Genomic DNA, 16,525 nt, shown 5'->3' on the forward strand with positions numbered 1-16,525 from the left:
GGCACCTGGTTTATTTCAACCTGTGTGCAGCCTCTCTGTTGGGATACCCTAACTTTCCTGTTTGATAGTATCCTTTAAAAATACTTTACTCTGAACCATGCAGTCTTGAGTGGCTGCAGGCCTTTCTCCCAGATTCTAATGTAAAAGCTGCTCTATCTCCTTTCTAAATGTTGGCACTAGTAGCCTGGTTCCACCTTGGTTAAGTTGGAGTTTATCTTTTCAGAATACATTTCCCCTTTCCCAGAATGTAGCCCAGTTCACAACAAATCTAAATCCCTCTTCCCTGCATCATTGTCTCATCCACACATTGAGACTCTGGAGCTTTGCCTGCCTCTTGTGTCCTGCACATGGAATGGGATTTCATTTCTGGATTTTAAACTTTATGCCTGAGAGCCTAAATTTGACTCCAGAATTTTCTCCCATAGTTTCCAATGTCACTGATATCCCACATGTACCAAGACAGTTGGCTCCTCCCCAGCACTGTCTAAATCTTAACAATACTGTGAATGTCTTCAGTGAAATCTCTGCACTTCTTTTGCCTGTGTAGAGGCCTGTATGTCTTACCAGTGTAAATGATATTAGATTCCCTCTTTTTGGATTAACCCACAATGCCTCATCCTTTCCTCATAACTCCTGCAAGTCTGTTGCTTTAATATTACTTTTTAAACATAGAATGCCACTCTCCTTCCTTTGTTCTTACAGTGTTCTTCCTGATTAGACTATAGCCTGGTGTATCTATATCCAAGGAATGTGAAGGAAGTAAGGGATGACACTAACGACTTCCACTTGAGGCGATACAGATGAAATGGTGTTTATTAAGCAAAGCACCAGGACAAGACCTGACATGGGGCCGTGTTTCGGTGGAGATCTGCCTGCCTTCCTGCCTCAGGGGTCACAAAACACTATAGATGACTGTGAAAATGAGACTCTGTAAGCCATCAACAATCAACCTATCACAAACAGAAAACAAATCTGATGCAACCAAGAAGACAATAAAATATCTTTAAAGGTGTTTGATAATTTATTTATTTTATTGTATTTGTATCCCATATTTTCCCACCTATTTGCAGGCTCCAATGTGGCTTACAATAATAATAATAAAGTGACAATAAATATATTTAAGTTAAAGAAACAATGTATATGTATGTATGTAAAAATATGTAAATAAATTTAAACATAAGATGAATAATAGACATTAAAAGGCATCTGTATGTCTGCTAATAGTGTTAATTGCATAAAATGTCTAAAATGGCAAGAAGAAGCCAGAAATGTAGGACTATAATGGCATCAGGGTGTTCGTAATAGTAATCAACTTTCAAGATGAGGAGAACTACATTTATGGTGCTCATCAGAAAAGATGGAGGGTGTGCCAACACTGTATATTGTAGGTAAAATGAATGGAAACATATCCAACTTTAAAATAAGATATACATGGTGTTAAAATAGAAATGTAAAATTACTATGGCTCGTGAAATAAATATATGATGAAAATGAGTTAGAGGTGACCAAAATCATCAAAAGAGGAATACTATAAAGAAAAAGGCTATATGAGGGAGAACTTATATGTATATTTTAAAAGAACCATAAGCTGCAAGTGAAACTTAGAGATGTAATGATCAAAAGGTGAAATATGAGTGGGGACAGAGTAACATAGTAAATCATTTTGTCATCCCCTGCTTACTTCATATTCCCTTTGGATTCACCGTTAGGGGTTTCTTCCTGTTTTGTTTTCTGAGTATCTATATCTAAGTCATAGTTCTCCATGAGCCACGTCTCTAGAAGGCAAACCAAAACGTTATCAGCAGTTGAAATTTGGTGCCTATCTCCCCCCCCCCCCCCAATAGACTGGGTCCTACCAGGCCCCCCTCAGGTTTAGTTGAGCTAAGGCTTTTTGGGGTATACCTGGTTGTGGTCGGGTCTCTCCCCCCCCACCCCCCCCATTCCCTGCCCCCACTGTTCTTTGCCTGCTCCATCTGGTGAAAAAAAAATTCACCAAAAAATCTCCTGTCTCTAAATAGCGCCAAAAAAAAAAAAGTGTGTGTGTGCCAGAAATGGCTGCAGCAGTTCTTGATGGACTAGGGCTTTTGTAAGCACACTGGGTTTTTTTTGTTATCTGTGCCTCTGCTAGCGACAATTCTTCCAGCTACAAATTTGTAAGTTTTTGTTGTTTTTTTTTTTTCTTATGGCAGCTTCCACAGAAACAGTTAAGCACTGCTTTTCCCAGTGTTGGGACTCTGCAGTCAGGCCTTCTCCTCCTCCCCTGTTGCTGAATTGGGGTCTTCTGTCACAGCAGGCTGAAAGTTTGGCGGTTCCCTCGCTGTCTGTATTTGGTGCGCATGTCTGCAGTGGCTGTCTTTGATCTGCTGGCCGGCTGCACACATGACAGTGAAGTCTCAATCGGAGGTGGATTTTGCTGGCACTAGCTCACAGGCGGAGAATCCTTCTTCCCTAGGGGAGCTGGGTCAGTTGGCTCTGGAGACTCTCTACCTGAATTCATGTTGCTTATGCACCAGGCTTTTTTTTTTGTTGAACCGGCCACTGGCCTCGCAGACTCCTTCTCCTCCATAGGGCCTGTTCTGGGTTACAGGACTAAGTGGCAGCGTTTGGAAGAACAGAGGAGCTAGATGAAATCTCTTTGCACTCTGTGGCTCTGATGTTCCTTTCGGGGCATCATCCATTCTTTCTCTGATCCTCTGGAGGAAGGTGAACTTCACAGCGAGGATGATGACCCTACTATAGCCAGGCTGTTTCGTAAGGAGAGCTTCCTTCCCTAATCTCTGAGACTCTGGAGGTCTGTTTAATATTCAGTCACTGGAGCCCCTTAGCTCGGAGGCTGTTTCTTATCCCATGATACCTGGCACTAAGAAACCACCCAGGGCTTTTCATATCTATATAGCTATGAAGGTCCTCATTTTGACACAGTTGGATACCCTGATTCTGGTCTGCAGGTGGCAAGAGTTATGTCCCTCTTTTATCCTCTCCCTGCTCGGGAATTGGATTTTCCGAGGTTGATTCCCTGGTCACGGCAGTAACTAAGAAGACCACCCTGCCTGTGGAGGGTAGTACTTTTCTTAAGGATGCCCAGGACTGCAAGCTGGAGTCGTCTCTGAAGATGTTCTTTGAAATTATGGCCTTGTGCTTCCAGGCCACGGTGTGTGGCTCCTTTGCAGCCTGGGCTTGCCTCAGTTGGGTGCAGAAGGCTTTTTGTGGAGGAGCTGATAAAATTGCTGCCCTCCTTGGAGGCAGGCTTAGCCTATTTGGCCGATTTGTTGTACAGTTACAAAAATTAAGACTCCATATGGAGGGCACAAAGAAGGAAATGCTTATAGTGGATCATCCGCTTGCGCTGTTAGTTGCTTCTCAATTCTGCATGTTTATTCCCTCATGGTGGGCAGTGTGGGAGACAGGAGATTTCAGTTCTCATATATTTAATTACTTACTGCTTTATCGACAACACTGAAGGAGGAGCTATTATATAGTATGCCTTATAGCTGAGCTGTAGCATTCTCTCTATCTCCACCTTCTGGTAGGTGAGCATAACTCGCCAGTCTCTAGATTGATCTGTTGGGTCTAAAAGAGAGAAAATGAACAGGTAAGAACTAATTTTCCCTTATGCTCCATTGTCAGGGTAAAGCATGAATTGGGATACAAAATAACTGATGTCATTAATTGGCTGATGTATCAAAACCCAGATATCTGGGGGATCGATTAGATGGTGCAAATTTTAGCATACCAAAGTGGCTGTGCACTACTGTTCTATAATGGATTAAGTGTGTCTTAACACCATTATAGAATTGGCACTAAGTGTGCTTTGTTGTTCCTACATTTAGATGCCACTTTATAGAAGTGCCCTATATTGATTTTCTTACGTTTTCTGCTTGTACTTTTTCTTTATTCCTCTTTACAGCAATTTTACAGTAGTACAGGGAGGGAGCTATTGTTGAGCTGAGTTAGCTGTTAATGTGGCAATGATGTATACAAACAATTAGTGTAGCTCCTTACAAGTTATGCAGTAATTTCACATTAACAGGTATGGAACAGAAACTGTACCTTGCAGTGTATTTTAGTTTTCCATTAATTTTTGAATGTGACAGTTAACCCCACCTGAATAGGTGTTTCAAACTGTATTGCATTATCTGCCGTTCAGTTAATGCATGATAGATAATTTTTCTCTGTGTTAACTGAATGGCAACATGATGGGAATGCCCCCAGTGGTTAATGACAGAGGTTTAGCAGTTAACATTTTGTTAATTTTGCCCATTAACCCTTGGAACTGCAAGATCTTACTGCAGTTTATTAAATGGGCCCTACCCACAGTGAAGGAAAATTGATTGTTGTAATACCTTCAGAATGAATGTTCTTTTAATTTTGTCAGTTTTTTTCCAGGGTGTTACTGAAGATGGTTGGAACTGCATACAGTGCCCTAATGGTTTAACTGCAGAAAGTAAATGTCAGTGTCCTGCTGGAGATATTTTAGGTATGAGACTTAACTATATATATATCTTTTGCATGTTAAAACAGTAATTAATGAAAGGGAAAGGGGATGGGATTGATATACTGCCTTACATCAATGTGATTTTATTTTGTACCTGAGCCAGTGGAGGGTTAAGTGACTTAGAGATGCAGTGGGATTCAAACCCAGTTACCTTGGTTCTCAGGCTGCTGCACTGTGTGGCTACTTTGCACTCCACACGAGTATTAAGAATCCTGAGAAAAATCATACAGAGTTGGTTATTAGCCACTTTTTATTAGATACCTGAAACCTAATTTACACAGAGATGGACTGATTTCTGGTCCTGTTTAATCCATTTTCCTGATAGTAGTTAGATGAATTAGATCATGGTTTTGTTAAATATATTACCTGTTTTAATATCCACTGGTTGAAGACTGGTTGCAGGTAGTTTTCTGCCTTGGAATCATTAATAGAGGAAATGGAGACGACTGTTTTGCTATGTCACTATGTAAAATAAGATACCCATGTGAGGGTAATTTTATAAAGTTTTTTTTTTCCATCTATAACCTGTTTTACAGGCAATAAAGTAGTATACCTTAGCTTATTTGGATATTCTTTTTTAAGGGGGGAAGTTATTGCTATTCTATTGTGTTAACCCTCTCTCTTGCCTTCTAGCACGGAAGATAATCTCTCAGATGTTGTATGTTTTGTCTGTTCTTTAATAAAAATATTAAAAAACAAAATACACATCTGTCATATGCATACATGGTATGCGCATATATGCCCGGTATAAGAAGCATGGGAAGGCTGTCTCCCCATCCTGAATAGGAACCTTCCCTGCCTCTCTCCCATGGTCATTGCCACTGCCACGACTGCTGCTGCTGCTTTTGACCAGCAACAGCAGCAAAACAAAAATTGGCATGGGGCTGCAGTTTTCAGGTGTGTGCTCTGCTGCAGCAGCGGGGCAGGGAACAGAAAGTGTTTGTTGTTCCACAGGCTTGAGAGATCCACCTTTACTTAAGGTCAAAGCGGTTTGCGTAAAATTAGTATAAAGACAGAAAGGAACTCCAATTAATAAGAGACAGGAAAAAACACAGGTGTTCCGTTATGACAAGAAAACTAAATACTATAAACAAAAACTATTAAAACAGGAAAGGGGTATGGAAATAAAGGGCAACCTGTAATGCTGCACCGCTCACAAGCCAGTCAGTCCATTGGCAGATTAAATGCAGGTTTGAAAAGATGACTTTTTAGTAGTGATTTGAAGAGTTAGTTTTGAGGCCAGAAGCTGAAAAATGGAGGAGGTACTCCATAAGGGTAGGCAGAGAAAGAGAGACCAGATTTGGTGTGTGGGTGGGGTGAAGAGAGAGAGAGAGGGGGAGATGCTGAATGGAAGGGGAGGGGAAATGCTGAATAGAAGGGGACAGGGAAAGAAAAGATGAGTGAAAGAAAAGATGGAGAGAGAGAGAGGACATGCTGGATGGAAAGGGGGGAAGGATAGAGTTTGTAAGACTGGAGAACAAGAGGAAGAGGAATAGGGGTTGAACCAGGGTGAGAGAAAGAGATGGACATCTGTAGGTAGATGAATTAAAAGAGAGAAATTAAAGACTGCATAGTAAGAATGAATTCTTGTCTGAGAGAGAGAAAAATAAACTAAAGCAGAGGAGTAAAAATGACAAATGGACAGGAAACCCTGGCAAGAGTTAAGCGAAGACTAAAGCAGAAACCAGAGACTAGGTCCAACACAATTAGAAAAAGTAAATGGCCAGACGGCAAAGGTAGAAAAAATTATTTTATTTTTTATTTAGGATAAAGTAATATGATGTATTTAATAAAGGTTTACTAATACAAATAAAACACAAAATGGAAAATAAGGTGAAACCTTTATATTGGGCAAACATTTGTTAATTTTTTACTAGCTTTCGGAGACCAAAACTTCCTTCCTCAGGTCAAGAGAGGATACCATAACAGTATACTGTCCTGACCTGACTTGAAAACAAACTGGCAGGTGGTCTGCAAATTCCAAAAGAAAAGAAGTTGTTGGAGCAGACACGATGGTAGAACAAAATTCTTTATTAAATATCCAATTAAAAGTGTGCCTGACATGGCCATGTTTTGCCTAGCAAAGGCTGCTTCAGAAGCAAAACATTACTGTTAAAACAAGTAGAACCATAATAAAATCATATTTTATTTTGTTATTTAACAATCATAACACAATAAAATCATAATAGTTAAAAATCATATAAAAACCATAGCACAGATATGTAAACAACAAGATCATCTCATGCCTCTGAGCTCCTGGGGATCGATGCTCGGACTCTGGAGTCTTTTGGGAGGAAGGTTTTTCAGGATTCTATGCTCATTTCTCACATACAGTCCTGCCTGCACTTGAAGAACTTAGTGCACAATGTGGTAAAGTTCGTTGACACTTTTGCCCCAGAGCAGTCTGCAGAGCTTCACCAGCTAGTAGCCAAGGAGAAGGAGTGCTGAAATCATATAGCCCAGGCAACCTATGTTGCTTTCAGTGTGGTGTCCAGAGTCTCAGCCATAGGTATAGGCATTCACAGACTTGCCTGGCTACATATTTCTCACCCTTAACTGATGGTTTAGGAGAAAGTCATGGACGTTCACTGCTGGGGAGACAATGTATTTGGTGACAAGGTGGAGGAGATCACTAACCTTATCAAGAAACATGCTGATACCATCAAGTCACTGTCTCCACCCACCACTTCTGCAGCCTCCACTTCTAGGAAGTTTTTGAGTTGTAGTCAGAGGAGACCCTGCTACTTTGAGGCATAGGTTTATTCCTTCCGTCTTCCCTTCCCAACAGTCTTAGAGCCCCTGCTCCCACCCACGGTAGCAGTAGGCCCAGATGCCTCAGCCAGCTCCCCAGTCAAAATAGGGGTTGAGCTTTTGACTGACTCCATAAGATCATAGCCACTGTAAAAGTGACCATCCCAGTAGCAGGGAGGCTGCCTTTTTTTTTCCAAGCAAGATGGCCCTTTGCAACTTCAGATCGGTTAGTCTGGTGGGTTATACCCTTCATTGGCAGTAACTTCCTCCAAATTGCCCACCAAGAGCATCAAAGTTAAGCTTGCAGCACCAGGAATTGCTTGCAGAGGAAATCGTGCTGTGATTGGCTCAGAGACTTCCAGGTCTCAGTTGAGTAAAGCACGGCCAAAAAGGACATTTTTATTATTCCGGGGTTGAATGATGTCCGAAAAAGAGCCTGCAGCATCGGAGCCTGTTTGATTTTTTTAAAATAAAGCTTCACTTAAAAAAAAAAAAAAACGTACATTTTGGGCGGCTCCCCCCCCACCCCCCGCAATAATAAAAACGTCCTTTTTGGCCGTGCTTCACTCAGCTGAGAGACCTGGAAGTAAGGGAGGGATATCCAAGCAAGTAGAGTTGTAGCCGAGTGGTTAGAGCACCGGCGGGTTCAAATCCCACTAATAGTTTTGTTTAAAAAAAAAAAAAAAGGACGAGCACTTGGATTTTTTTCCCACTTTTTAAAGTTGTATGAAGTCTTTATTGAACATTTATCAAAACAGCATAACAAAATACATCACTCCAGAACAAGTAAGTAATAGCATAACTGATCAGCTCCAGGTCTCTCTCAGCCAACCCCAGCGCGTTTAGCTGTTACCAGTATCAGCTAAACATGCTGTGATTGGTTGAGAGAGACCTGGAGGGAGGGACGCCCAAAAAGTTTTGATTTGTGTCCTCTCCTGTCCCGATTTTCTGGGCTGGAAGGCTCCTCCGTATCGTCAGGTTAATTTTTATTCTCTTGCCTCTGAACTGTACATTAGCTTGTAAAAAAGGACGTCTTTTTAGAGGGCGTTTTTTTTTTATATTGAAGGACGTCCATAAAGGACATCCTTGGCATGCGCAGAGCAGCCAGCATAATGCTTGGCTGCTCTGCGCATGCTCCACCGGCCACTTGGCTGACTGTTTAACGATGGAATAGAGAATGCAAGTGAGCTACAACGAGCAGCTCATTTGCATTCCTATTCCTTGATGCATGCCTGTTCCTTACCGATTCGCTAAGGGAATCGGTAAGGGAAGGGCTCTAACGATTGATTAGTGCATCTAGCCCTTGGTCTTTGCAGCTAAAAATCTTTCATTCTTTCTTTCCTTCTTTTGTTTGTTTCTCTCTCCTTTCTCTCAGCTTTGTGTCCTTCATATGATATGTCTGATGAGGAACAACTTTTCTTCCTGTTCTTTGACTTCAGACTAATTTTATTATAACTACCAAAGTTACTGATGTTGGGCTTTGTGAGATTACTAATGTTTGCTATAGATGCCAGCTACTCTTGTAGTGGGTAATAAGACCTCCCTTTTCCTGTCTTTTGGTCTCTGACTTTTTCTGAGAGAATAGCATAACCACGCAGCTATTACAGTTCTTCATTCAAATCTGCTCTCCCTTACAGGAAAAATCCTACTGTGAGTGTTCCTCAGTGCTTCCCTGTGCCGGCTACATATCCATAGTTAAAATTTGATCCCCAACACAAGCTGTGTTTCATGTTATTGCTTCTTCAGCGGTATATAGAATCATGCAAAGCATATCCATATAATAAAAAGCACCTCCAACGTTCTGAAGCTGACTCCGTAAAAGTGAAGCTTTGAAGGGTTCATGCTCCTGCTGGATCCATCTCCTGAATTGACGTCACGTACTTCCGGCTTCGTCACAAACAGCAGTGACCAATCACTGGAAGGAATGCTACAGAGTTGCCAGGCAACGGAACGCGACGTCACACGCATGAGGGTATCGTCGTCGTCGTCCCTCCCTCCCTTCCAGTTCCAGGCCCCCTCCCTCCAAATTTTAGAAGTCATCTTCACTTACAAGTCAGGTTTACGGCGGCCGGCAGCAGCGGTAAAAGGCGTGCAGGCTCGGCCCTTCTCTCTCTCTTAGCTCTGGTCCCGCCCTCAGTTCCTGTTTCCGCAAGGGCGGGACCAGAGCTGAGAGAGAGAGAAGGGCCGAGCCTGCAAGCCTTTTACCGCTGCGACTGCTGCCGTAACCCCGACTTGGTAAGTGAAGATGACTTCTAAAATTCGGAGGGAGGGGTGCTGGACTGGAAGGGAGGGAGGGACGACGACCCTGGAACTGGGAGGGAGGGAGGGGGAACCTGAAATTCAGTGGGAGGGGGAACTTGAAACTCAGTCCCCTGGAACGCGGAGGGAGGGGACGACCCTGGAACTCAGAGGGAGGGCGGGAGGAGGAGGACGACCCTGGAACTCGGAGTGAGGGAGGGGATGACCCTGAAACTCGGAGGGAGGGGATGACCCTGGAACTTGGAGGGAGGGAGGGGGGACGACGACGACCCTGGAACTTGGAGGGAGGGAAGGGATGGATGACCCTGGAACTCGGAGGGAGGGGATGACTCTGGAACTTGGAGGGAGGGAGGGAGGGGGGACGACGACGACCTTGGAACTTGGAGGGAGGGGGGGGGGGCGGCCCATGGCACACACTCTCATTCTCACACACACACACTCTCTCTCTCACAGACACACTCCCACCCAGTCTCACTCTCTCTCTGTCTCACACACACACACTTGCACATTCATTCTCTCTCACACAGTCACTCTCACACAAGTCTCTCAAACATGCACACTCCGAGGAAAACCTTGCTAGCGCCCGTTTCATTTGTGTCAGAAATGGGCCTTTTTTTACTAGTATGTTAATAAATTGAGCAAACAACGACTTAACATCAGAAGAAGTGAATGTATTATAATTTTTGGGTTATCATTTGTTCCCATGTTCATCTATGATCCTTTCTCTATCAGAGCTGACTTTTCACAATTCATTAGAAAATTGAAGCTACTGCTACATTTTGGGAAAGCTGCTATAGATTCATTTAAACCAAAATCTATTATTACCAAATTTAAAATCTTCTTGAGTCCTGCCAGGACCAACTGACCCAAATATTGCAACGCTTGCTAAATTAGTTATGTAGGAAATACAGAAGATGGATTTGATCCCCAGCATACTTTTTCCAACTTAAATCGTAGGCAAAGACAGGTGTTGCAATCGTTAATGGCTGATACCTCAATTAAATCTGCAGAGCTGATAAAGGGGGAGGTAGTGGTGTGGGATGTGGAGGCTTACAATCGAGACGTGTATTCATAACTGTTGGATCTGGCTTCTTTATAGAGAATAAGCCACTGACCCTACCCTCATACTCGGAATCAAATACATCAAATTTTGATCCAGGCCAACTTAGATGGAGTTCCTAATCGTCTTCTCCAGACCATTCCCGACGAGTGGATACTGTGCACTCCTACCAGCAGAGGGAGACTAAGAATTAATATGAATTTTTTTATTTTGTGAGTTTCCAATAACCCCTCATATATATTTCGACTTTGAATCTACCTGGACACCCTATAGTTTCTTGCAGAGGTTATCTGGTAGAACCTTTATCTCAATACCTGGATTCTTTTTTGCAACCATTAGTTAGTAAAGCGCCCTCTTGCATCAGGGATTCCATTCACTTGATAATCTTCTTCAGTTTGTTAAAGTGCCAAACAAGGAAAAAGTTATTTTAGTTACCTTATGGCACTGTATACCAACATTCCCCAGGATCAAGCTTTACAAGTGATTAATCAACATTTAAAGGATCAAGAGTTGTCAGCAGCAAAGATTACACTACTGAATAAGTTGGCTCAATTTGTTATTTTTCATAATTTTTTTCAGTTTGATGGGAAGCACTTTTTATTAAAGGTCAAAGGAGTTACGATGGGTGCAGCTGTTGCATGTTCGGTGCCCTGTCTATACATGTAACAATTTGAATCAGAATACATTGATAGTTCACCATATCAGCTTAATATAGTAATGTGGAAATGGTTTATTGATGATTTTCTATCTTAATCACTATTTACGTTTCTGGATTATGTGAAGTCCTATAATCCCCATATCAAGTTTTCTCATAATATAGTGGGACATCAGATCTTAATTTATATATATGCGACTTCCTTCTCCTACATGAGTACGCAGATATGGAACGCTTTACCTGCCGATCTGAAAACAATCGAAGAACTATCTAACTTTCGAAAATCCCTGAAGACGTATCTCTTCAACAAAGCCTACAAAGAGAACCCATAGCTTAATAATCCTCACTAGTCTGAAACTCTTCTTTAATAACTATTTTCTTAGAACGCTTTCCCACTCTCAATCTCTTTACATCACCAATTGTATCTGACTCACTGGAATGGCAATGCCATAACAGACCTCTGTAAGCCACATTGAGCCTGCAAATAGGTGGGAAAATGTGGGATACAAATGCAATAAATAAAATAAAAAATTGTTATACAATACACTGATGATAAATTTCAAACCACTATTCACATGAAAAAAAACCCTGATCAAAATACTTTGCTACACTATCAAAGTCATCATCCGCGGTGTTTGAAGGAAGGAATCCCAGTGGGGCAATTTTTACATCTCCGGCGATTATGTTCAACTGATGGCGAATTTAGGAATCAAGTCAATATTATGGCTTATAAATTCACACAAAGTGGTCAAAAAGGGCATATAAGAGAGCATTGTATGCAAATCGGGAATGGTTAGTGCAATCTTCTATGCCTCAAGACTCAAACCCTCGTCTGTGCATTTTATACCATATTCCTCACGAGCAATTCAAATAAAGAAAATCATGTATAAATACTGGCATGTTTTGAGCATTCATCTGGAGTTCTCCCAGAAACCGATAGTGACCTTTCATAGGTCACGGAATATCAGAGATTTTGTCGTGTTCAAATCTGGGCACACGGAATGCCTTTACAAGTGAACAGTTGGGGCAACGGCCATTGTTTGTATTACATAAGTGTTGCCATACTGGGACAGACCAAATGTCTATCAAGCCCAGTATCCTGTTTCCAACAGTGGCCAATTCAGATCACAAGTACCTGGCAAAATCCCAAAGCAGTACAATAAGTTTGCACTAGAACCTACACAGTTTATGCATCCACAAAAAGGATATACTTTTACATTGTTATATGCAACAAATTGTGATTCTCATCAGGTGATGTACTTAATAATATGCTGCGCCTCTGGTGGAGCACTGGATAAGGCACAGCATGAAGTTAATGATCTGCACTTTCTGGTGCTGCTGCAGGTGTTATTGACCCATGGCATGAACATAGCCTGAGTATTGCAAGTTAAGGAGGAGCAATTTTTTTTTGATTGGGACACTACAGCCACTGGGCTTAATAAAGAGGTTAGAATGGCTAACTCTCTTTTGAATAGACTGACATTTTTTTATTGTGACAGTTTTTGATTTCTCCAATGGTATTGGCCCCTTTTATTAGTGGGCGTGTTTAAAGGCTGGCGTTTTTCAACCATTACCTCAGTAAGACATGGAGAGTTTTCTGTCCTGGAGTTGATTGCTAAATAAGGGTAATAGTTATGATAAATTAGGAAAAGGTTTATTTTGCATGTTTTTTTGCTGATGGTTGTTTTATAAATAGTGATCTATAGTGTCATTTATTTTGTTTTTCTGGTCTGCTTTGTCAAATGGTATACTGGCAAGCTCCAGGGCTGCACCATTCCTTATAGTAATGACATTGCTAAAAGTCAGTGTTCTTTACCTCCATTGGGGAGCATGACTTGCTTATCTGGCCTAGTCTAGCAGAAATTGAGGAAAACAAATTAAGCAAGTAAGAACAAATTGTAGTTTTTGGATACTGTTTTTTTTTAATAATTATATATGTTTTTTGGGTTAAGTGTTTATGAAATTAAATTTCTCATGCATATCAGCAGCTTTTGTGAAATCTAGCAGGTTAGTGTGGCTTATCTTTTCAAGGCTTTTAAGCATAATTGTTTGTTCACTTTTAGTGGAAAGGGATGCTAATGGTGTACTGCTGGATCGAGCACAGTGCATATACTGTAACGGAAATAGCCCATCTTTTGCAGCTCCAAACATCATGAGAAATCGGTAAATGTTTCCAATATTCTTTAATTTACTGGACTTGAAACCTTAGCATGTTTTGCTACAAGGAAAGAAATAGTAGGGTCCCGTTTAATAAGGTGCGCTAGCGTTTTTAGCGAGTGCTAACTATGTAGACGCCCATAGGAGTATTATAGGCATCTACATGCTTAGTGCGCACTACAAACGCTAATGGGTCTTTAGCGCAGCTTAGTAAACAGGGCCCTTAATTTTCTGAAATGTTGTTTATTCCTATGCAAAGCGTATGCCTTGTAGCGCTATAGAAATGCTAAATAGTAGTAGTAGTAGTAGTAGTCATTGCAGAATTTTTTTTGTCAGTGCATGGCAAAGGCTCAGTTAGTAAGAGAATCTCATGTGCTGCTTTTCTAAAGTTGCATATTATATTTTTAATTGATATAACTTTTTTTGTGTGGTTTTAAATTTGAATCCTTTGCCTCAGGCAATCATTCTGTGGCTAAGAGCTTTAAAGGAAGTTGCCATTAGTAAATCACCCTCATTCTTCCCTTCTGGGCCCTGACTGCATTGCCTACATGATGCACTGAAATGCCATTTGAAGAAAAGTATACATTTCTATGAGGAAATTGCTTCAGAATACTATAGGTTTGGTTTTTATCCTTGCATCACATATTTTGATGGTTCTGTATTAAGAAATCACCACTGCCTGCTTTTCTCTGCATTATGTTAACAAAAATAAAAAGTGATGTAAAAAATTGCCCCTTTTTGAGCTGTCTTTGAGCCTTTATGTGTTTATTATAAACAGCTAGGGGAAATAGAGAAAAGGGGCACTTTGAAACAAAGAATTTCAAGTAACATATAGTTGGGTATCATTGTTCTACAGATATTTATAGCTGTTTTCTTCTGTGGTACTAGAAATAAAGGGGAAGGAAGATCAAAGACCTTCTTTCATCTCTATATAAATAAATCCCACCTCGAATGTTCTGAAGCTCACTCCATGGCAGTGAAGCACTAAACTCTTGTACTCTCTTCGTAGGCTAGGCTATCACGACCACTCACCCTCACTCATAGACCTGCCCTCAGCCACGCCCCATCTGTACATAAAAAGCAACCTCAACGTTCTGAAGCCAACATTCTGAAGCCATCAGCACACTCCCTGAAGGGTTCGTTAGGTCATGGTGGTGAAGCCATCCAACTCACCATGTCTCTGTGCACCGCCCTCTCGTCAAACATGATGACGTCGAAGGGCGGAACACAGATGGTCATCCACACACCCGCCCCCCCCCCCACACATGTCACTCCCTTCCTCCATCCCTCCCACTTCAAGGCCCGTCACGCCCCTACCAACGAGTTACACACTCCCCCTCCGTCCGATTGCAGCACATCCCCCTGCCGCGACCCTCTGCACACCACCCTTTCCTCCGAGAAACCTCCCCCGAAGCCTTCGCCTACCTCTGCCAACGGAGACGAACTTCTCTTCTCGCCTGCGGGGCGTGGCTTGATGGAGTATCTGTCGAAGTCTCTGTGCGTGCGTCTGACATCAGACGCACGCACAGAAACTTCAACAGATGCTCAATCAACAAGGAACACCCCGCAGCCCAGAAGAGAAGTTCGCCTCCGTCAGCAGAGGTACGCAGAGGCTTTGGGGCAGGTTTTGCGGAAGAAAGGGTGGTGTCCACAGGGTCGCGCCACGGGGGCGGGGGGGGGGGGGAGTCTGCAACTCGGTGGGAGGGGTGTGAAGGGGGCCTTGAACTGTGAGGGAGGGGGTCTGCAACTTGGGAGGGAGGGAGAGACGAAGGCACAGGGGGGGGTAGGGGGGGTATGGAACTCACCTGAGAGGGAGGATGGGTGGGAATTTACCTTGCTAGCGCCCGTTTCATTGCGTTTCGAAATGGGCCTTTCTTACTAGTATATAATAAACATGCAGTTCTGCAGAAATTCAGATGATCCTTGTACTTTGTCCTTGGGATTGGGGCAGCTTCAGAGAGAGATCAAGGTCAGGAATTCTACCAATAGGGATCTTATGAAAATTACATTTCAGAAATATTTGTGAAATATAGAAAGGGTGGTTGGTCCTATAAGACAAAAAAACAAACTGTAATATCTTGCTTAACTACCAGGCATAAACACTGTTTTGGTTATCAAGTGAACTGGATTTCTCAGATGATGAGACCTGATACTGACAGCTAAACTACTTGCAGTTTGTTGGTAATCTGGACTGGTTACTAAAATTCTTTGAATAAATATAGAATATAGCACAGCCCTTGATGTAAGCAGAATTATGTGTGTAGCGGAATATGCACTTGTTTTTGCCTACCATTGAATGTTTTGATGAACCTATGAATTTGAAGGACAAGATATCTGCAATTCCTAGGATATTGTTGTTATTGTTTAAACACATGGGGATTGCCACACTTATTTCTGTTATCCTATTTAATTTGTAGCTATGACTATGTTTCTATCTATCTTTTATGGGAGGCATGCAGTTGGGGAAAATAAGTGTTTCCCAAACCAGGTCCCGGAGGCATTCACCCAATCAGGCTTTCAGTATATCCACAATGAATATTCATGAGATAGATCTGAATGCAGTAGAAGGAGTGCATGGAAATCTCTCTCATGAATTTTCATTGTGGTCATCCTGAAAACCTGACTGACTGGGGTGCTTCCAGGGCCAGGTTTGGGAACCACTGCACTGTGGAAAAGGTAGGGAGTATTAGGATGGGAAGGGAGAGGGAGGGTGGTGACATTGGAAGGATGGGGGATGTAGCTGGATTAGAGACACGAGGAAGCGGAAGAGTGGTTGGGGGGGGGGGGGGAGGGTTATCCTGACAGGGATTCTACATACAGTGGATTTAAAGACAGGAAGGCTGTTTCTAAATTACCATGAACAGTGGGTTGGTAGATATTGGTGGTGGGGGCAATGGCTGGGACACCTCCACTGCTGCTAAGGGTTAGGCTGTTCATATTTGAATTATAAACCCAATATTATTCTAAATGATGGGGATGTCAATATATACTAATTTAATAATCCAGCGCTCAAAATAACTACTCATAAGTGCCAGAGCTTTCAACATTAACCAAACGGGACCTCAGTAGCAACTCTTTTTATGTGAGGTACACAGCTTGCTTAATTCTTCATCAATCTCTTCTTCAAACATGCTTTTCTTCATATGAT

The 16,525-nt window shown here is 42.1% G+C and overlaps 1 protein-coding gene across 1 annotated transcript in view; it reads left to right on the plus strand.

Annotated features, from left to right (window-relative positions):
- The window catches only part of TMEM67 (transmembrane protein 67), a 465,663-nt gene that overhangs the window by 70,541 nt on the left and 378,597 nt on the right, over positions 1–16,525 (plus strand). The window contains 2 exon segments of the mRNA XM_030216600.1: positions 4,387–4,477; positions 13,284–13,383. Of these exon segments, the coding sequence (XP_030072460.1) occupies positions 4,387–4,477; positions 13,284–13,383 (191 nt within the window).

The sequence above is a fragment of the Microcaecilia unicolor genome, chromosome 1, assembly GCF_901765095.1.
Source record: "Microcaecilia unicolor chromosome 1, aMicUni1.1, whole genome shotgun sequence".
Lineage (NCBI taxonomy): Eukaryota > Metazoa > Chordata > Amphibia > Gymnophiona > Siphonopidae > Microcaecilia > Microcaecilia unicolor.